General features: G+C 28.6%; 1 protein-coding gene across 1 annotated transcript in view; it reads left to right on the top strand.

Annotated features, from left to right (window-relative positions):
- The first annotated feature begins 1,019 nt into the window (after positions 1 to 1,019).
- CCT1 (chaperonin containing TCP1 subunit 1) overlaps positions 1,020 to 22,211 on the top strand; it is a 34,671-nt gene continuing 13,479 nt past the window's right edge. The window contains exons 1-6 of the mRNA XM_016068695.4: positions 1,020 to 1,305; positions 3,703 to 3,788; positions 6,943 to 7,071; positions 11,884 to 11,981; positions 13,180 to 13,290; positions 18,507 to 18,688. Coding sequence (XP_015924181.1) covers positions 1,236 to 1,305; positions 3,703 to 3,788; positions 6,943 to 7,071; positions 11,884 to 11,981; positions 13,180 to 13,290; positions 18,507 to 18,688 — 676 coding nt within the window. The 5' untranslated portion in view covers positions 1,020 to 1,235. The remainder of the gene's footprint in view (positions 1,306 to 3,702; positions 3,789 to 6,942; positions 7,072 to 11,883; positions 11,982 to 13,179; positions 13,291 to 18,506; positions 18,689 to 22,211) is intronic.

The raw sequence follows: 22,211 nt of genomic DNA, 5'->3' as shown, positions 1-22,211 counted from the left end.
TTCGTTGATAAAACTTTTCTTAGCAAATTATTTAACAAATGCTTTCGTGTGTTTTTATTATTAAGGAATTCATTCCCTCCACAACCAAATCTCTGTAAAAATCAAATTTTTGGTTCAAAAATTCATGATGCTAATTTTTAAAAAATTGCCAAAATTCATGTAACTTTTTTAATGTTTACTGTTGAACAATAATCTTTGTGACTCTGGTTTTTACGAACAAGGAATTCATATTAAATCACTACCAAGGAGTACACTTTAAGTAATTTGGTGTGACCATTCAAAGTGACCACTTTGAGTAATTTTTTTTACATGATAGTCACAACTTATTTTGAAACTTAGTAAAACCTTTGTAACTTTGCTGTATTTTGTCTGTAACTGAATCTATCTTTACTTATAAGTAAATTTAAAATATATTTTAAATTTTTTTGTAACTTGATCAATTTTAGCCTATGCTGACTAAACAGAAAGGTTTCCGCTGCATTAATATTCAAATTCAATCAACTAACAAGGTTAAAAGAAAAGAACTCGAAATAGTTGTTTCCCAAATATTAACATCCAATGGCTCAGCAGATTATGATGTACCAAGATGTTTCACCTTGAGCCAATTTCTTTGATTCTATAAAAAATAAAATAATAATAATCTAAAATGCAAGAAGAGATTCGTTAACAAAAGATAATGAATTAATAGGCAAACATATATTGTATTTTTCACAAAATTTCAATTTTTTAAAAATTGTTACTTTCTACATAACAAAAATCTTCAAATTAATAATCCTACTAACAACTCTCTTCTCTCTACTCTTTTTTAAGAGAAATCTGTTTTTAAGTCAGTTTTCAAAAAAAAAATATCTATAATATATTATTTTAATGCTTAAAAAAATTTTATTCTAATGATTAATTAAACTTGTTATAATGCCATTTCTCTCTCTTTCTCTCACCCTCCCACTCATTCAAATTAATGTACGATTTTACCTTATTTTTGTAAATATATTTAACACCAGGTGCCAGTGTCATAGTTTAACACCAGCAATTGCGGATCGCTCGCACGTGCGGTTGAGCCGCAAAGAATGATTTGTATAGATCAGAGAATTAACTTCTACTTTCACTTCAAACGTGCTTTCCTCTCTTCACCTACCCTTCCTTTCCCAAAATAAAGACGATTGAAGACTGTTTATGTCAATTAAAAATCATCTTGTGTGAATATAATTTGATTGTTGCTTATTATAAATTTAACAATGTCTACTGGTGCAATGCTTCATTTGGGTGGATCCCGTACAACAGGGCAGCCCGTTCGTACCCAAAATGGTATGCATAAGATCTTATTCTTTTATATGGTACACTTCACCGGCAATACCACGTGCAAACAAAAGTGACATTTCAAAATTAAAAATTACAATTACTAAAGTGTATGATGTTAAAATATAGATATGGACTCTAAACACATCTAAAATCAGTCTTTTACTCGTAAAATATGTGTTTCTTCGATCTTAAATAAATTAACAAAGTTTGCACAACGTATCTTAATGCTTCCATTTAAAAATTAAATTCTGATCTAGAATTCGATTTATTATTTGAAATCTAAACACATCTTGTTTATTCAACGAAATTTAATTAGGGCATATACTAATTACAAATTCAGTTCTCATACTCTGATACATTATCAGTGTTTTCATCATAGAAAAAAAATGGGGGAGAATTTCTCACCCTTTCTCAAACACAGGGTGAGATTTCAAAAAGTTAAGTGAGATTTCTAAAAAAACACAAAATCTCTTGAAAAAAAAATCATTTCTTTAATTATAATACATTTGTAACGTCTTCTACTTTTTAAAGCGTTGAATATTTTTGATGCATCATCATAGAAGATTTTGCCTTTACAAGGTATTTGTCCATCTTGCATAAGTGCATAAAAAATTTGAACGTCTTACACGAAGAAACCTTACCTACGGTAAACGCGTGGTTGCAGACATGTGTTCTGAAAGGGGTTCCGTGGTTGTGTTCTGTTGTTCGAAAAGGTTCTGAACAATACTGGTAAATAGGGAAGCTAGATAATGGGGCAGATGTTGAAAATAATGAAAGATCCAATAAGAAAAGTGAAACGGATTTTATTCTAAATGGCGTAATTCGAAGCTTTTTCCAAAATGCGAGAAATTCGCGAATTTTGAAATTGATTTATAGAATGCGCGAATTTCTCACGGTAATCATTTTTTAATGCGAGAAAAGAAAAAAATATGCGAGATTCTCGCGCTGTAGTGAAAACACTGATTATCAAAATTTGATAGTATATTATCACATCAAATTTAGCGAAGAATTGTTCCAAATATTGACGTAAGGATTTCTTTTACATCATTTGAAATAGTAAAGTTATATAACATAGGTAACTGGAATAATTTAATTTTCTCTCAAAACTTTTAGTAAAACTTCTTCAATGTGGTTGAATGGTTACACACGTGAGTTAAAAATTAAGTAATGTTACAGTAAAAATTGTATTTAAAAAAACAGAGGGTGGGTGGAATTCCATATCGTGATCTGTGGCAGAATAATCAACTTGTCTTTATAACTTCCTGCCAGCCGCCCATGAGAAACTAAGAAAAGCAATGTTGAAAGGGACCATCTCGAAGGGTATAACTCTAACCATCCCTGGGCTGAGAATATTTCTGTATTGTAATCTGCCGTGCTAACTACAATCACCAAGGTGACAAATAAATTTTTAACTTTCAATTTTTTTTTTTAAATATGATGTTAAGATGTTTGCCCGGGAGTGGCTGCGTGTTATACCTTTCGTGTTTGTTCCTTTCTGTGATGTTTTTTCTTAGTTTCTTGCAGGCCGCTGCCTGGAAGTTGGGGATATTTCTGTATCATGATCTGTTGTGCCAACTACAATCGCCAATTACAAATAGATTTTAAACTTGAATTTTTTTTTAGAAAAACATGTAGATATTGGTCCGGGGGGTGGCTACAAGGTATACATTTTGAGTTAGTCCCTTTCTGTGAAGTTTTTTTTAGTGTCTCGCCGGTAGTTGCCAAGACTTGGCGTATAATCTGCCACAAATCAAGATGCGGAAATCTCCCCCGGAAGTTGTCAAGACTTGGCAATTATTCTGCCACAGATCACAATACGGAAAGCTTCCCGAGCAAACCTCAATGCTTTTTGTTTTCTTTTATTAACATTTTTTCATTTTAAAATCAATTTAGCTCCTTAGTGATGTGGAAATATCGTCCTGAAGATTACGGTATTGTGATCTACTTCAAAATAATTGCCAAATTTTGTCGTCTACTGGGCAATAACCCAGGAGTAACTTTTAATAAAATCAATCAATTAAAAAGAATGAATTTTAGTAATTAAAAGTATTTAATTTTTTATATAAAAATAGTCCTTTTTGCCACCAACTTGATAAGTTCTGTTGCTATTTGCTGTAGGTCATAACATTGATTTTGATTTTGCTTGTCGTAAGCAGCGAAAAATTAAGTAATCAATATCATGACTTATCTTCACTAGCCTCGTGAAATAAGTCTAGATAAGATATCAAACTTTAATATTTTTAGATAAGAATAAAAATCTAAAAAATTTTGTAAAGTAAATCAAAATTTTTATGAATATACTGTTTTTTAAGAATTTTTTTTTGTTTAAACAGCGCTAACTTTTTTTTTTAACTTTAAAATTATTTTTATATTTTACTAACTTCTGTATATGTTATTTTTCAGTGACAGCTGCTTGTGCAATTGCTAACATTGTAAAGAGCTCTTTGGGACCCATTGGATTGGATAAAATGCTTGTTGACAATATTGGGGTGAATAAATTTTATTACCTCTGTTATTTGTGTATTTTAGCAAAATAGCATTTGTTTTACTTATAACTTTAACAGATATATCCACAATGTTTTTTGTTGCTTATTGCTCGACAACCAATGGGTTCTAAGTATCATGCATTGTAATTTTTAAGTTGCATCCTATTATTTAACATTAGATACTTATTGGGACAAAAGGAAGAAACTTTTGGAATAGAATTGTTGCATAACAGGGTTGGCAAGATTTTGCTGCTGGTGGAAAAAACCATGGTAAATACCGGTAAAAACCGTCCTGGCAAAAACAGGTTTTTGCCAACCAAAGTGGCAAAAACCTATATTTTCCAAGATGAGAGGACAAAAACACATTTTTGATACAAAATTATTCCTAAAATTGAAATATATACTATGAATATAAATAATTACAAAAAAATTAACAAAACTATTTTTCCATAATTAAATGATAATGTATCATTTTAGTAGTATAAAACATTATTGATTGGAAAATTTGTGATTATTCTCTTTTTTCCAGTGAAATGAGCTTATTTTAAATTAATACAAATATAATTTAAAGCATAAAATATCTATCAACATGTGTAGTTAATTATTGTACAAATAATAATTTTTTATAATAAATAATAGTATTATACAAATAATAATATTTATTTGTAAAAAAACATTTATTTTAGGATTCTAAAATGAAAAGAGATCAAAAATTTTCAATCTTTTAAAAATTATTACCCTTAGATATATTAATTATTAATATGTTAAAAATAATTTTTTCATGTAATTTATCAAAATTATTATTCCTTATGATTGATTTAAATTTGTTTAAAGTATTTTGTAATAATATTTAATTAGCAATTTAGATAATTTGGTTTTTGCCGGTTTTTACCAGTTTTTGCCGGTTTTTACCAGGTTTTTGCCACTGTCCTGGCAAAAACCCCTTTTTGCCGGCAAAAACTCCAACCCTGTTGCATAATATCTAAATGAAATTCTCTGAAAAAATTTTGCCTTTCATAAAATTAGTAAAGAATGAAATTAATATGGTAAATCAATAAAAAATCAAATTAAACAAATCTAAATTTCAAATATTCCTTGATTTCTTAATTATTATTACTAATATAATTTCATATTTTTTGAGTATTTTAAAAATATGAATTTATTATTCTATGGTATTGTGGTGTGTAGGTACACTTAAAGTATCAGAAGGTTTACAGGTTAACCATTAAGATTTTAAAGGGAAAATAGTTATGGGTCACCACAATTCCCTTATCTTTTAAATTCGTGTTTTTCAAAAATCTTGATTATTAATACAGTCATCTCCACTTAATTGCATATCAGATAATCGAATAACCCGCTTATACAAAGCAAATTTGATGGAACCAAATCATTTTGTATTAAACTAATGTTAAATTTCCCCGTTTAAGCTTATAATTGTTATCAATTCTCGCTTAATTGCTTAAAGAAGAAATACTGAAATGGAAAAAGTATATTTTATTTTTTAGAAATGTTTCACCAGCTAGAATAGAGTTTCTATTTTTCTGTTAAGAAGATAAAAATGGTCACTTCAAAAGGAACGTCCTGTTCATTTGTTGCTATACCAGACGTTAAGAGTATATATTTTAAGTATTTGATCAAATCTTGCTGGCAGCTTATACATTAGAGTAAATAAAAGGAGCTTTACCCCTCTTTGACTTACTTCACTCGCACATCATTTAGAATGTAAACAAAGTACCTACTGAGTTATTTGTCGTGTGGTCAAGACTTGTAGTCCGCTATTGGCCTTGATAAGAAAGTTTCAAAAACCTAACACACTAGTGTGCAGTGTGTCTTTCTATAAAGTAGCATAATAATTTTTACTTCAGTGAATAATTCTGAGTTAGTTGCACAATGAGCAAGAAAAAGGAATGATTGTTTGAAGGGAATACGCAAATCATGAAAGTCTTAATAGAAACAGAAAGAAACAAATTTTGATAAATTAACAGGTGAATTTTGATAAATTTAACAGGTATGAAAACAGTCAGTTATAGATTTTTTTGGAAGGAATAAAATAATATTTATTTATAGAACCTATATTATATTTTTCATTAGCATAGTTTTCATTTTGTGTAACTTTAAATAGCATTTGTATTTTATTGATGCTAACACACAGTACTTAATATAATTGTTTATTGATAATAAAATTGGGTTTACTTAATTAAAACACTATACTATGTATTAAATACCATTAAAAAGTAAAATTTTTAATTTAAAATTGAATAATGCATGTTCGGTCTTAAGCGAAGCGCCATCTGTAGCAATTGTTGTGAACTGCTCAGGTTTCTCTTGAACTCTTGTTTGAGCCAGTCGTGGCTTCCATTGCAATAGCGCGATGATTTTGGCTATTTACAATTGTTAAAATATTGTAATGTTTTTGTTGAAATTATAGTATTCAATGAACCAGCGCACTGTGTACAATTGTGTATAATGCACTCCCCTTTTAATTGAAGAGAGTTAGCTGGAACCAATGATATTCATTTATGCCAGGTTGACTTTATTTGAATTTGTTGCGGAAATTTTTTTTTCTTTTATTGTCTTTTTTATTTTTTCAAAATTATTTGTTTTGATTTTTCTGATTATAAAAACGCCTAGCTTGTCATTAAGACTATTGTGATTTCTAACATGATTTTTTGTTCTTTTTAACAAATAAACTGGTATTTTTTTTAGGTATTAGTATAAAAATTTAATACTTTTTCTTTTGTTAAATTAAAATTTAAACTCAGAGTTCATAGAAAAAGAAAAAATGCCCTCTAGTTCATGTTAGCTTTCATTTTTTTATTTCTACACTGATAAGTCATTTCTGGAACTGTGCTACATTTTCTAAAATTTGTGTCATTATCTGTGTAATTAGTTAAGGATTAACTAACTTCAAAATCTTATTTATAAAAACAGAATAAAGATTTAGTCCCTGTTAATTTTAATGAAAATAAATTGTTGACAATTTTGCTTGAATAAACTACTCGAAATATTGTTAGTTGTCATTCAAAAATTTGCTATATTTATATAGAAATATTTAATTAAATCTCAGCATTATACTTTTCAATTTTCATGTGTAATTATGATTTTTGGTAAATTATTTATGAAATTTCTTATTTGAATATAATCTTGTATGAAACAGGATGTAACATGTACAAATGATGGAGCTACTATACTGAAGTTACTAGAAATTGAGCATCCTGCTGCCAAAGTTCTAGTTGAACTTGCTCAGCTACAAGATCAAGAAGTTGGAGATGGAACTACATCTGTTGTATGTAAACTTAATTTTCAATAGCTCATTCAGTGTTTTCATCGCAGAAAAAAAATGGGTGAGAATTTCTCACCCTTTCTCAAAAACAGGGTGAGATTTCAAGAAGTTAAGTGAGATATCTAAAAAAAAAAAAAAAAACACCAAGAGACTCGAAAAAAAAATCTTTTGTTTAATTATAATACATTTTTAACCTCCTCTAATTTTTAAAGCATTGAATATTTTTTTTTTTTTTGCATCATCATATGGAAAATGTTCTACATCTACTTTTTTTTATCAGCTATTCTCATTAGGTTGCCCAAATGCGTGTTTGTTTCATTTTGATCGTTTCTACCCACATTTGTTTCATTTTCATTTATCCGTTTCGGAGTAGAAGATATTGCCTTTACAAGGTATTTGTCCATCTTACAAAATTGTAGAAATGAGTAACAATAAGTGCTGAAATGCAAAACAGTTCGGAATTCCGGTGAAGTTGGTACAAATGAAGCATTTTAAAATGCTCAATTCAAAACTCGCAAGTCATAATAATATCAGGGGTCTGTATAGTTTTTTTTTTCCAAAAAAGGTACTTATTTTGTAAAAATTTCAACATAATTTGTGAAAATTAAAAATTACATTATAATATCAACACAAAAATATGGTAAAAGAAAACATTTTCAGAAATAGTAACAGATAAAAATCATTTAGGACTGCTAAATTTCTAAATATATTTTTTACATATGTTCAAAAAAAATTTTGCTACTGTAAAATTTTGGGCTTAAAATTGTATCCAAATTTAAAAATCCACGAAAATAATTGTCCATAGTAAAATTTCAACTTAAATTTAATAAAAAACTAGGGTTCGCAGGTTTTTGACACATGACGGTTTTTACCGTCATGTTAAAAAACCCTCTGTCAAAAAACCCATAGTTTTGGTAAAACTGTATTTTCATTTGAGTTTAACTGCTTATAATTTAAAATTAATTCATTTTTGGGCAATAAAATTAGAAAAAAAGTTGTTAAAAGATATTTAATAACAGATTCTTGCATTTTCCCAACATGATTATATCAAAACATACTATATGAAGTAAAATATTAGGATACAAAACAAAATTTTCAACATTTCCAAGCATAATTTTCAGGGTTCGTTGATTTAAATCAGCTTGATTTAAATCAAATGATTTTTTTAAAAAAATCATTGATTTAAATCAACAAATTTTTTTTATCTATATATATTGATTTTAAAAGTTAAGAAACAGTGTTTTAAATTTTTGATACTTTCATTCTTTTCTTAGTATTAAAATTTAATTTAAATAAATTGCTGCATTAATTAATTTTAGTTAACGAAATTACTTTCTTGGTGTGTGTTAAATTCCAACACATTAGAAATTACATTTTTAAAAATGTTTTGATTCTTGAGATTGAAAGTACAGATTAAAGTAAACATTTAATGCTGTCTTAATATAGACTTGCATAGCTGTAGAAAGTAATTAATAAACATGAATTTTTTCAAAAAGTAATACAATTAATGTAAATTAAAATTCTACCTTTTGAATGAAAAAGCGTGAATTAAAATCTACATCATATTTTATTGGTGGAAAATGTATATTTCTGAAGCTTACGGTTATATTAAAAAGAAATTACCTTAATATGCCAAAAACAGAAAAAAAAAGGGCTGATGAATTCAGATGCTTTTTTTATAATATAATGTTATTCTTCCCTTTCAAACTCTTTCAAAGACTATTTGATGCAATAGGGTTATTAACTGGTATTTTTTTCTCATAATATGTTTACAATATCTTTGACATTATCTGATTTTCTATAAAGAAATTTTGTGAAAAAAATTTCCAATGAGTAGTCCATAGATTTTCTAATTTTTTTTTTAAAGCTTAACTTATCTATTTTGACATAGAATTAAAAATGAATATTTTAATATAAAAATATCTAGATTAAATATTTATTTATTTTTTGATGGATGACTACATTTTTAAACACAGTCTGCTACATTTATTTTGTCATTTTAAAAATCAAGAGAAAAAAAAAATCCCAATTTTAAATTAAAGTTATGGTTTGCTAAGTGAAACTTTGTTTTAATAGTTAAAGTACAGGGATCTGTCCAAGCCAAATTTAATACCGTTTAACGGTACCTTTACAAATTCAACTTTAGAAAAATGATAGAATAATCACTCGAAATACTTTTTCTTAAAATTTCATTTTTGTGTCTCGTAAGAAACGATAAATCCATATTTTTACTATATTTGTGTTGATTTTTTAATATAATTTTTAATTTTCACAAAATAGGTACCTCTCAGAAAAACCCAGACAGATAGACCCCTGAAGTATTCTTTAAATTGTCTATTTCATCTAGTCTTTAAATTTTAATCATGCATTTGTTTCAAAATGGTTGCTATGCATTTAAAGCCATGTATTATAATGAAAAATTATTTTAGTTAGAGCTTCTAAAATGTTGTTACAATATAGTTTTAATATTAAGTTAATTTGATTAAACATTTATAATTTTTTTTAATCATAAATTAAAGTTCTTACAGAGTATTCGAATAAAAATCAAAAAAATCTGATTTAAATAAAAAAAAAAATCTGATTCTTTTGATTTTTCTTAAAAAAATCACGAACCCTGATAATTTTGTTTGGCATATTACATTACTAAAGAATGTCAAGTCATTCTTGACTTAGAGTTTGTAAGTAGTTACAAGTTTTGTTTAGCTTATTTCTAATATTGAAGAAATGCCAAATTTTAAATTCTTTTTTTTAGTTCTTGTACTTATTAATAGTTCCAAGCTTTTTTGTTTGTTTGTTTATTTCTAACAATTAAGAAGTGCAAAATTTTGAATCCTTTGCAAATCAAGCTATAATGAAAAAAGTAAGTATCACTATTTTCAATAAGTATACATGTTTATAGTTGCAAAATCAATAGCAATCATTTACAACATTCATTTATTAACCCCTTAACTGCCGAGTGAAATTAACGTGATTCACTCCCCAGTGCCACCGTTTTTCGCTCAAGTGCACTTCCTTACACGGTGTTTTGGTGGGGAAAAATGATGCACGCTTTGCAATTTAAAAACAGTTTAGTTTTACAAGACAAGAAAAAGGAAAGAAAGAAAATACAAAATTTAAATTAAATAATAAAAATACAATATAAAAGATGTTAAAACTTAGCTGTTGTATGATAAATCCTGAAACATGGTTGGACACATCACATTCATCGCACTGATAGCGGGATTTTTTTTCTTGAACCAACAGCACATTTTCGCGATGCATTTTTCTTTGAAGACGTTGATGGAAATAATAAAAAGCACCAAATACATACGGGAAACGAAAGCGAAAAAAGAATAAACTCGACCCTACTCAAATAAATACAACCAAGCGATTAATACAATGTCACTTTTCCATAACATCCTTTTCCCATTCCCCCTCATCCGAAATTAGTAATACATTCGCAAAGCAAACACTTTCAAGGCCATTTTACTGCATTCTGAAGTAGGGGGTGTAGTTCTATTTATAGCAGCGCAATACAAAGCATGGTACTTCGGGAAAGCGCATATATACGCCTGCGGCAGTTAAGGGGTTAAGGCAATGATGTGAAAATAATATATTGTCCGCTATATGCCATAAATTAAAGAAAACAGTAGGTTTTTGACGGTTTTTACCACTGTCATGTCAAAAGCCAGTTTTTGACGGCAAAAACCCAACTCTGATAAAAACATATATTTAACAGAACTAGCACTAAAAGTTATCTTCTTTATGAGAATATTTTAGAATGGGTCATACATAAAAAAGTTTCACAGAGAAAAAATGTTTTATTAAAAAATAAAGGTCCATTAGAATAAATTTAGAACAATGTTTAAAATAACAGTTTGGATTTCAACTTCCAGTAAACTTTACAGAGGGACACCCTCATCAATTAATTTTTAAAAACCCTGCGAAAAAATGTTGCTATTATATGGCATGAGCGACCGGTTAGGCTTATCACAATGTACTACTTTATTTAACAAATTTTAAATATTCGTAAAAGAGTTCCTCGCAAAAGCTCCTTAATTTTTCCATGGATTGAAATGAGAACAGGGTTTGCATGGCACTAACACTTTTTCCTCCACTTCAATTAAGAAACGGAGTGGCTGCTGCTTCTTTTATCTCAGAGTTTCGCATCCCGGCATGTTTTTAGCCAGACATGGGGAGAAAAAACGCTCTTCTTACAAACTGTATGGGAAGCGAATTACATCTTAATAACAATCCACGGAAGGGTTTCATTGCAAATCGAAATGAGTAATTAACCCGGGGTTTATCGTTTTTATGGGAATACTACAACAAAATTTTAAGAGGTGTGTGCGGGGGGGGGGTGTTAGAACTTGCTTTTTCAATTCTCCATTCTAATTTTGCAAATCTTGATATTTTTAATGCTTATTATTTCAACACTCACATAGTCCAGTTAAGGCTACGCCTTTTTTAATGGTTTTGAAAATCACTTTTGGTGTGCTTAAATTTTGTCCATTTCATCATCTAATCCAAGTTATTTTTAAATAGTTTTTTTTGCAGATTGCTACACTTTTCTACATAATATTAAAAATCCTGATTTTTTTTGTAACAATATATTCTAAAATAATCCTATATCATTTGAAAAATTTATTTTATTTCTTTTTGTCATATAATACATCAGTGCATATAATACATCAGTCATTTCAATAAATTTTCATAGATGTAGCCTGTCACATTTTATTTATCTTCCTAAAATTTACATTAAGTTTGTTTTTTTATTTGGTTATTTATTTATTTAACTTTTCCCTCTGTAATAAAACTTTTCTAATTATTTTCTAGGTGTTAATTGCTGCTGAACTTCTAAAAAATGCAGATGAACTGGTTAAATGTAAAATTCATCCTACTTCTATCATCAGTGGTTATCGTTTAGCCTGCAAGTTAGTAGAATAATTTATATCAGAGTTTGGTTTTAGACATTATGGTTAAAACTGGCTATGTCTGAACGAATGTTTTATAATATACAACAATAATTATTAATAGAAAGTAGTATTAAATATTTGGCTATACCTGCCATGTGATTTTGGAAATGTGAATAATGTTTATATTAATGCAAGGATGCATTTTAAACTTTTTTGATATGACACTTTAATTGGGTTAAAACTCTCAAATTGCTTACCCTGCTTCAAATTTAATAAATATTAAAAATATATTAGTATTTATTAGTTTATATTATAAAACAGTTATGCGTTATTGAAATTGTGAAGTCCTAATTTTTTGTAGAATTCAGTGAGGAATTAATCCATATGATTGTACAATTAACGTTTTAATGAAGGGAGAGAGAAAACTTAGATCATACACTGAACGGCATTTTTGTTACGAACTATACATCTATGCATAATTAATATTCTATTTTTGAAAAAATTTCTTTTTTTTTTTTTCATTTTCCTTAAAACTAAATAAATAAAAAAAGCTGTCATAATTACAAATCTAGAAATTTAAAACTATTATTCTAGAAGTACAGTACAGAACCCGTTATCCGGAAATCGGAAAACCAAAAAACCGGAACGAAATTTGATAAATTTTCCCTCAATTTTTTTAAAAAAAAATTTTTTTCCTCATAAGATTTTAGGATTTTTCTTTCTTTTTTGAAAGATGTTTACCTTAGCATCATTTCAGAAATAATCATTAGTGTATTACTTCATCTTTTTTTCTTATTTTTAAGATTATTTCCAAATATTATTTTTTTTAGTTGGGTTTAACACTAAAAAAACGGCTTTTTGTAGCGATTCAGAAAACCGGAAAAATCAGTTATCCGGAATAGCGATAGTCCCGATCGTTCCGGATAATCGGTTCTCTACTGTATAAATAAAATTTTGCATGATTGCCCCAAAACATCAACTCATAGAAAAAATATAACTAAAAAAGGCATTCAGGATAAGAATATTTAATTAGCTACCGAACAACTAATAAAATAATTAAAAATTCTTCTCTTTTATGTATTTTTTATTTTGAATAAGAACATTAATAAAAACAAATTATTTTTCTAAAACCTACTAAAATTTTTAAAGTATGTATTTTCCTTATGAAGTTTAATAAATATTTTAATGTTGCTAATATTTATTTTTGATTTTACAGGGAAGCTTGCAAGTATATTCAGGAACATTTAACTATAAATACCGATAGTTTAGGCAAAGAATGCATCATCAATGCTGCTAAAACGTCTCTATCATCAAAACTCATTGGAGCGTATCCTTTTATGTATTTATTTTTGAGTTAAAGTTTTAAATGTGAGAAATATAAATTTCTTATTTTAAATTTTTTTTAATATGTTTTTAAATAGAAAAGTATTAATGTTTGTGTTGATAATTTTTACCTTAATATTTTCAGCTGAATTATTTAACCTTCATATGATACCATTGCATAATTAAATTTCACAGGCAAGAGATTTTTCCGCGTTTTAGCGGATTTCCGCTTTTGTCTCTCGAATTTCAGCCTTTTTATCAAAAACTTCGATTCTCTAAAAGTTTCTTCTTTTTTTTTTTTTTTTTTTTTTTTTTTCTTTTAATATAAATATTCCGCTTTTTCTGAAAATTCAGTCGTTGAAATAGAATAATTATTTCCGAATTCCAAACACAAACAGAAAATTCAAACTACATAGCCACCAACCCTTCCGTATTTTTACTTATTTTAGCTATTTTCTCCGCTTTTGCGCAAAGAAAATAAGATTTTCCGTATCCCCCCTCCCCGATAGCTCGTACTTACGTAATTCAGACATGGCTGCTTACTGTTTGCTGGCCCCAAAAACAAACGAATTACTAAAAACTTTTTTAAAATCACGATATTATTACCTAACATCAATTTTCGTATTTACCTGATTTAAAAGTTTCGATTTTTATTCTCGCAATTTAAAAACTAAGCATCGGGATTCGTATTTACGCGATCTAAAAATTACGCATCATGATTTATTGTATTTTCATATTTTTGAAATCCAATGTCGAGTTTCATGTTCACAAGATTTCAAAGCCACATATCAGGCTTCATATTCTCTCAATTTAAAATCTTATTCACAGCATTTTAAAATCTTTCATATAATTCATATTTATACAATCTTAAAATTAATCATCGAGATTTATAATCGTATGATTTAAAAATCGCACTTTTTTTGTCAAATTTTTAGATATCGTAGCTTCTACATATTATATATATATATATTCATTCTTGGATTTCCTCTTTTTTACTTTCTAACTACTCTCATCCCTGATTTCAGTAAATTTTGTACTATTACAAAAAGATATTCTATCATTGTCAGTGTTACCACTAGTTGGTTAAACTTCAAAAACTTTTTAAAAGTTTTTTTAAAATGGGTTTTTATAACTTATGACTTTAAAAAATACTTAGTAGCATTGAAAGTTAAAAAAGAATGTATGTTTAGGTTAGTATCCTATTTATTACATTAAATTGTTTCAAAATAATATTTTATTTCTTTTGATATTAATGATTACATATTGTGTGCAAATATATTGCTACACATATTGTATGCAAATATATTGCTTTTATTTTAAATGTGAAATAGTCAATCTTATTTATTTTCATTGCCAATATATGAACATTAACTTCCCTTGTGGTAAATTGTTAACTTCCCTTGTGGCAATGAATTCCCTGATGCACATTTTAGTGTGTTTTGCAGGCTCTAGCAAGCCAGTGGTTACCTTGATTGTGCATTGTTCAATAGCCGATATTATTTATTTTAAAAAAATATGTGAATGGTAATACTCTTCTGACAACTTTCTCCCCATTCTAATCTTTTCATTTAATCAAGAGCGTTGTATCCAAAGTTGCTTTTTTGATAACTCTTAAATCTATTTCTCTTTCATTTTGAACCTAGTTTTTTCCAAACTTAATTACAAATGCTTTGATAACTACAAGCTAATTTTTACCTTTCTTGTAATAACAGGGGTGCCACAGGCGACTAAAATTCAACTATTTTCAGCATGAGGCGACTATGACAACTTTTTTTGCCTAAAAAGGTTGAAAAGCAACTGTTTTCAGGAAAAGGAGACTATTTGGAGACTTTTCTGTACTTCTAGCAATGTTTTTTAGCATAAATTGGGTTGAAAACCTGCAGTCTGCAAAATCTTCTGAACACACTGAATTTCTTTTCTTAAAAAATAAAAACAATAAAATTTTAAAAAATTAAATAAATAATTAAAACATTAAGAAATAAAAAAAATTTAGATAACAAATTTGAGTCATCACTTCTTAATGTGTTTAATTTGCACAGATTCTATCATAAGTCTTTTTTGTTTCTTGATCGCCTTTTCAACGTTTATTGTTACGAAATTCTGCATGATTTAAAAAAAAATTTAATGTGGTATTACAATGCATGAATTTCGAATTTAAGTAATCACTTTTCACAGAAACTCACCATACATAATATTTACGCGATATTATAATATTTACACGAATAGTTTATAGAATATTTATCATATTTGTCACCAACTTAACTAAATGTATTGTGACGCTTATCGTCACTCAAAATTAAAATCAAGAGAAAGGGCTAAGATTAGATTTCTAGAACATTTCAGAGTCTTCGATTAAATAAAGCTACTGTGGGAAATCTCCATCGGCAAATAGTAAGTTAAATACGGATAAAGTAATTCAAATAAACAATTAGGTTTAAATCTTACAATGTCACCCCCATCATGTGATTGACCCATCACGGGACAAACTCGAAAACAACAATGACTTTTGAACTTGACCTTTCCTCAGATTTGTAACTTTTTATCACCCAAAAAATATGATATAAAAGCAGCCGAAGGAAAGGGTTCAAAGCTATCACGAAAAAAAGCAATCAGCCTAAGTGACAAAAAGGCCGAACCATGACTAAACTTGGTAAGTCTCTCTCCATCTATTATAAAATGGTACGTCAGAAGTACTGACATTCCCTTTATCAGCCCAAACAAAAGATGGAATTTTTATGGAAATTCAAGGTTCGCTAAACCAACCACAACTTCATTTTTCCGACTCCCTCGTTGTTCGAGTTGGAAATCCATCAGAGGCTTATCTGACGCCCGCTAGCCCTCAACATGTTCCTATGGCTGGTTTGGTGGGTCAGATTCAGGCCAATGAAAGCTTCACCAAAAGTTTCATATTTGATCCCGACATCACTAAGTGTGATTTCTTCGAGACAACATTGAGATGTACAAGGAAACCAGATGGCCTTACCCTGATAACCGGCTCAAAGGAAAAAGCCCTTCCACTGGCCAGAGACTTGCACTTATTTTCTATGAGCAAGGGTTCCCTAGTATCACAACTCTTGGCAACTGCAGCTGTTAAACTCTCCATTAGTTTTAGTGATTACAAGATAATGCTACACACGTCACAAATTTGTCCCAAAATTATGGAAAGTGAGGTAACGGCAAAAGGCTGTTATTCTTGCCAGATTTTAAGTGAGCTGAAGTTTACTACTCATTCCAGTTTCCAAGCTGGAACAGTATCTGTTGAACTTCATAAAATTGTTTTATACACTCAATCATTTGTATTGGAGACTGAGCCACGGGAATTCGTTATTAAATTTCAGGCTGAACAAAAATGTTATGAGGAAAAATTATGCCTTGTAGCAAGAGAAATGAAGCATTGCAAACTTCTTTCATTTTGTTTAACTGAGCCTAGTATAAATCTCTTAAATTTTAATTCCTCATACACTAAAGCGATAACCAGCTCTGATTCTTCTGGCTCAGGTTTCTTTAATTTTTTATCTTTTTCTACATTGAGTAATGTATTTTTTGGTTTCAAAATGCTTGGAGCTTTTCTTATTATTATTTGTTTAAGCATTACCATCATCTCAACTTGCATTACTTGTTGTAGGAGATGAAATGTAAATTTTATTTTCTATTATTTTGGATATTTTTTTTTTAAATATTTTTATTTTTCCTATATATATATTGTATATTTTCTTTGCGAAAAGATTTTTTTTAATGGAATATCACGATACATAAGTTTCCTAGAACGTATCGAACTATCCTTTCCTTTTCATCAAACAACATTTCTTTAAATCCTATGTATTTTAATTCTTTTAAATACAAATTATTTTCTTATATATATATATATATATATATATATATATATATATATATATATATATATATATATATATATATATAATGTGCAAATTTTGTATAAAATGAAATACAAATTATAAATTACCAATTTAGTTTGCACAATGTACGTATCATCTACAATGTTAGGATTCTTCTGTCAAATTTGGGAAAATCTTTCGTCTAAATAATATTTCATTCCTGTGAATGCAAGATCTTCAGGTGTATTCTATTGTTATGTATATGTTATATTTTTTTTCTTGCATATTATTTATATTGCTTTGTACTTCACTTTAATCGTGTTTATGATGATTGTTTACTTAAAGTTTTAAAAAAAACAATGAAAACTATGTTATGTGTTAAATAAGAGAGAGACTTTCCTTCTGAGTTTAACTGGTTAAGCAAGACTTTTTTTTTTTTTCTCGGCTTTTGAGGAAGATGTGACGCTTATCGTCACTCAAAATTAAAATCAAGAGAAAGGGCTAAGATTAGATTTCTAGAACATTTCAGAGTCTTCGATTAAATAAAACTACTGTGGGAAATCTCCATCGGCAAATAGTAAGTTAAATACGGATAAAGTAATTCAAATAAACGATTAGGTTTAAATCTTACAATGTCACCCCCATCATGTGATTGACCCATCACTGGACAAACTCGAAAACAACAATGACTTTTGAACTTGACCTTTCCTCAGATTTGTAACTTTTTATCACCCAAAAAATACGATATAAAAGCAGCCGAAGGAAAGGGTTCAAAGCTATCACGAAAAAAGCAATCAGCCTAAGTGACAAAAAGGCCGAACCATGACTAAACTTGGTAAGTCTCTCTCCATCTATTATAAAAGCACGTAAGAATTAATGTATAAATAAGTTGAATTAATTGTATATCCTTATATTAATGTTATTTTTTAAATTGTTTAAATAATAAAATGTTACTAGTTAAAAGTAAGACTTCTATTTATCCTTTATTTAAAATTATTCAAAAACGCCACAAGTATGCAAAAACGCCACTAGTATTCAAAAGCGCCACAGTATCATAGTATATGACAGTTAAGTCATTTAATAAAATTTTAGTCTTATTTTTGCTGAGTATTTATTCTTATTTAGGCAACTATTTTCATAGTTTTTGGCAACTATTTTCATAGTTTTTGGCAACTGTTTTCATGCTTTAGGCTACTAAAGGCAACCCTGTAATAATTATCTCTTTAATTCAAAGTAATTGTTTATATTTAACAGTATTTTTTTAGTATTATTAAATAAAAATATATTTTATTATTATTCGCAAATTATTGGGAACGTCTAGTCAATGATTATGAACTATTTTTTCCCAAGTATTTGAGATTATGGTTCCTTAATGTATCACCAGTGAAAGTGATTTCTTTGCCAATATGGTAGTTGATGCTGCCATGGCTGTTAAAGTTTCTGATGGCAAGGGAGGTTTCCTTTATCCTATCAAAGCAGTCAATGTTTTAAAAGCTCATGGAAGAAGTTCAACTGAGAGCATGCTGATAAATGGATATGCTTTGAATTGCACAGTAGCATCTCAAGGTATATAAAAAATTATTATTTTTTTATTTTATCTTCTGTTCTTTCTATTGCCAGTGCCAGCAAGCCTGCTTAGGAAACCAAGCGAATTTAAAGCAGAGGGTGTGTGTTTTTTATTTTTCAGTGACGCCATATTTAGCCAAGAATACTATTTCAGCCAAACACGTTGCAGCCTGTTTTATAGGGCGGATCCATCCATTTATCCACAGATCCTAATTTTGACCTGAACCAGAGAACGATCAATTTTCAATTCAGTACTCCCAGAGGTATTCTAAGGAAAGGGGGGGGGAAATGTGGTTAATTTTTATACAATCAAACCTCGCTATAGTGAACCTTCAAGGGACCAAAATTTTGGTTCACTATATCCGTTACGCAGGCAATTTAATTAATGGTTCCCAAACTCCTCCCTTTTATTACACTTTTAAATAAATGAATGAAAAATATTATTTAGTAGTGAAAAATTTGTTATTTTTCATTACTCTTTGTCTTGCTTACAAAAAAAAAATGAATTTAGTAATCTTTAACTGATGAGCAATCCTGACAGAAAATGCATATTGATCCCACTGACACCTTACAGGTGCATTATCTGCCAGGGTTGGAAATATCTGCTTGGTTTGTTTAGGGATGGGAATGTGAGATAAAAGAAGCTTATCTCTAAATTCCCCTCTATAGATGGTTTTAAAAATCGGTATATGTATTTATTTTAAAGTAAAAATTTCGAAATTATTACAAAAAAAATCAGTTGAAAACAGAAAAAAGTTCATTATATCCAACTTCCTCAAATTTTTTGGTTCACTATATCCACAAAAAATAACATTATACGTGTATAGCAAGACACGGGACCTAACATTTTGTTCACTATATCCGGGAGTTCACTCCTGTAGTTCACTGACTGTATTAGCTAAAGAAGTTAAATATTGTCAATTAAATTATCTACACATAAGAATATGCAACATAGACAGAGGGTTGTACAAACATTCTAATGAATCAGATAAATCGTTGAAAATTTCTTCGGCGTATATAACTTTACTATTTCTATCTTAAATAAATCTTTTTTCACATTTTAAAGTTAATAAGTTTCAGCCTTTCAATATTAACAAAAAATTCAGCTTTTAAGAAAAAATTTGAAAACTTTGGAAGTATGGGTAAATTTAGAAATTATACCATCTAAAAATCAATGAACATTCTTAATAAATAGTGAGAAATTAAAACGTGTTGGCAAGCAAAATTCTAACAGTTTCTTTCTTCAGTACATAATTTCAATCCAAATACTTTGGCTGACACCATATAATCTAGAGAAAAATAGTCAGTAGCTGCTTGTTTAAATATGTATATCACTTCTCTTTCATAAGCATCCTTAAGATTCTCTACGTTAAATTAATCAAAATATTACTAACATCTGCAATTCAACAGTTCTCATTCTGAACTAAATCAAGGGCAATAGTTATGAGTTTTTTCACTTTGACTTCTTTGTAGGTAATCACATTATTTATGACCTGAATAATTCCTTTCTCATAAATATCATCTTCATGTTCTTCAAGTATCTGCAAATAAAATGAGCATTTCTTTACAAACGACTCTTATCTAACTATTTCACCGTGTATTGCAAGGTACATGAATATGTGGTTTCACAGTTTTTTAGTACTCTTTAAGCATACAGAGCTCAGAGATAACTGTAAGTAAGCTCATTTTGTACAAATTGCAGGAATAGAAGAACAGCTTACCTATTGGTCACATGGACATGGTCACTGTAAATGTGACAACCAATGTGTGTAAGTGTTTCAACCAATGAAATTGTTTACATGATTGGATTGTTAACTTTTGCGATGCAAATGACTTCATAAAAAAAAATTCATCATCATAGTTGGCCAGACAGCCCAATGTGAGCCAATGCCTTCCTCTGAAGATTTCTCCATGATATCTTCCGATTTATCTTTGATCTCCAATTCTTTTCATTAATTGCGAAAAAATCACACTCCACTGAGTCAGCCCATCTCAACTGCAGCCGCTTTCTTTTTCCAGTGGGTCTGAAAAGCAGTATATTTTTTTATTGTGTTGTCGTCACTCATTCGAATCATGTGGGCAATCCAATTCATTCTATTTATTTTTATGTATTTAATAATATCAGGTTGTTTATGAATCTTTTACAGTTCAAAGTTAAATCTCCTTTTCCAGCTATTGTTTTCATTTACACCACCAAGTATACCCCGCAAAATCTTTCTCTCAAATATTGTGATGTAATTTTCCTCCTGTTTTGTCATTGTCCAAGCTTCAGAAGCGTATGTCAAGACTGGCCGGACAAGAGTTTTGTAGATTAGGACCTTTGTTTTTCTAGAAAGAAACTTAGATTCAATAAATCTTCTCAGCCCTATTCGCCAGATAGAGTCGAGTTTTTTATTTCGGGAGTAATTCTGTTGTCAATGGTAAATAAATAAAATTCAATGAAAACTATTTGAAAGTGGCTTCATTCAATCATGTTAAGTAATAGTAAATAAGGGAATTTTAGAGTTGGATCTAATAAAAAACTGAAATCTAGAATATTTATATTTATTAACATTACTCTATTTTGTATAAATATTTGATATACACTTTTATATTTAATGTAAACAAAATAATAGATTTACAAACAATAAAAAGAATAGTTTGTAAAAGTTACAAGAAGGTTATAAAACAAAAATTTCTAATGCAGAGCAATTTCAACAATGATCGATTACTGTGCTTCAAAAATTTTATATTAAATTATAAAATATTTATTATTATGTCAAGTTTTTTAAATGATGAAATGGAGTCTTATTTTTTAATTTACTTACACGAGTGTCATTTAGTAATTATCAAAACAATTAGAAGTTCTTCAGTTTCTGCCACTGCAGGGCAAAAATTAGTTACTGTCGACCAAATGCCAACTGTGGAAGTAAATAAAACCAAAATTAGCTAAGCAAATTATTTAAGAAACTACCATAATTTTTTTAAATAGTTTTCTTTTATTCCTTAAAAGTGATTGAAAATTTGTCAAAAACACCAAAATTCAAACTTCCTAATAAATTTGTGTCATTTCCATGATAATGCATCTAAAGTTTTATAATCTTATGCAGAAATCAGATCAGAAGGAAATAATTAAACGAGATACATTTTTGTAAAATTTTTATTGATAAACTTTTTTTTGTGCTAAGAATATTTCATAAGTAATTGTATGGAATGTTTTTTTAAAAAAATTACTACATCTCATTTTTACAGCAGGTATGTTCTCTAAATTACAGCTGTTCTATTTTATCTTGAATTAAACTTATCTTACGAACTTTTAACTTAAATTTTTAGTAGTTTGCCAGAACATGGGTACTATATTGAAATTACTTTTTTTCCTGAGCTTATCCAGGGGTCTGTCCAGGCCGAATTTACTACCGTTTAGTGGTACCTTCACAAATTCAACTTTAGGAAAAACGGTAGTTTCACAAATTCAATTTTAGGAAAAACGGTAGCTTCACAAAATACTTTTTCTTAAAATTTCATTTTTGTATCCCTTAAGAAA

The sequence above is a fragment of the Parasteatoda tepidariorum genome, chromosome 6 (assembly GCF_982258835.1).
Source record: "Parasteatoda tepidariorum strain Cologne lab strain chromosome 6, Ptep-v5.0, whole genome shotgun sequence".
In the NCBI taxonomy this organism is placed as follows: domain Eukaryota; kingdom Metazoa; phylum Arthropoda; class Arachnida; order Araneae; family Theridiidae; genus Parasteatoda; species Parasteatoda tepidariorum.
The sequence above is the reverse complement of the archived record's forward strand: the minus strand, read 5'-3'. Positions and strand labels throughout refer to the sequence as shown.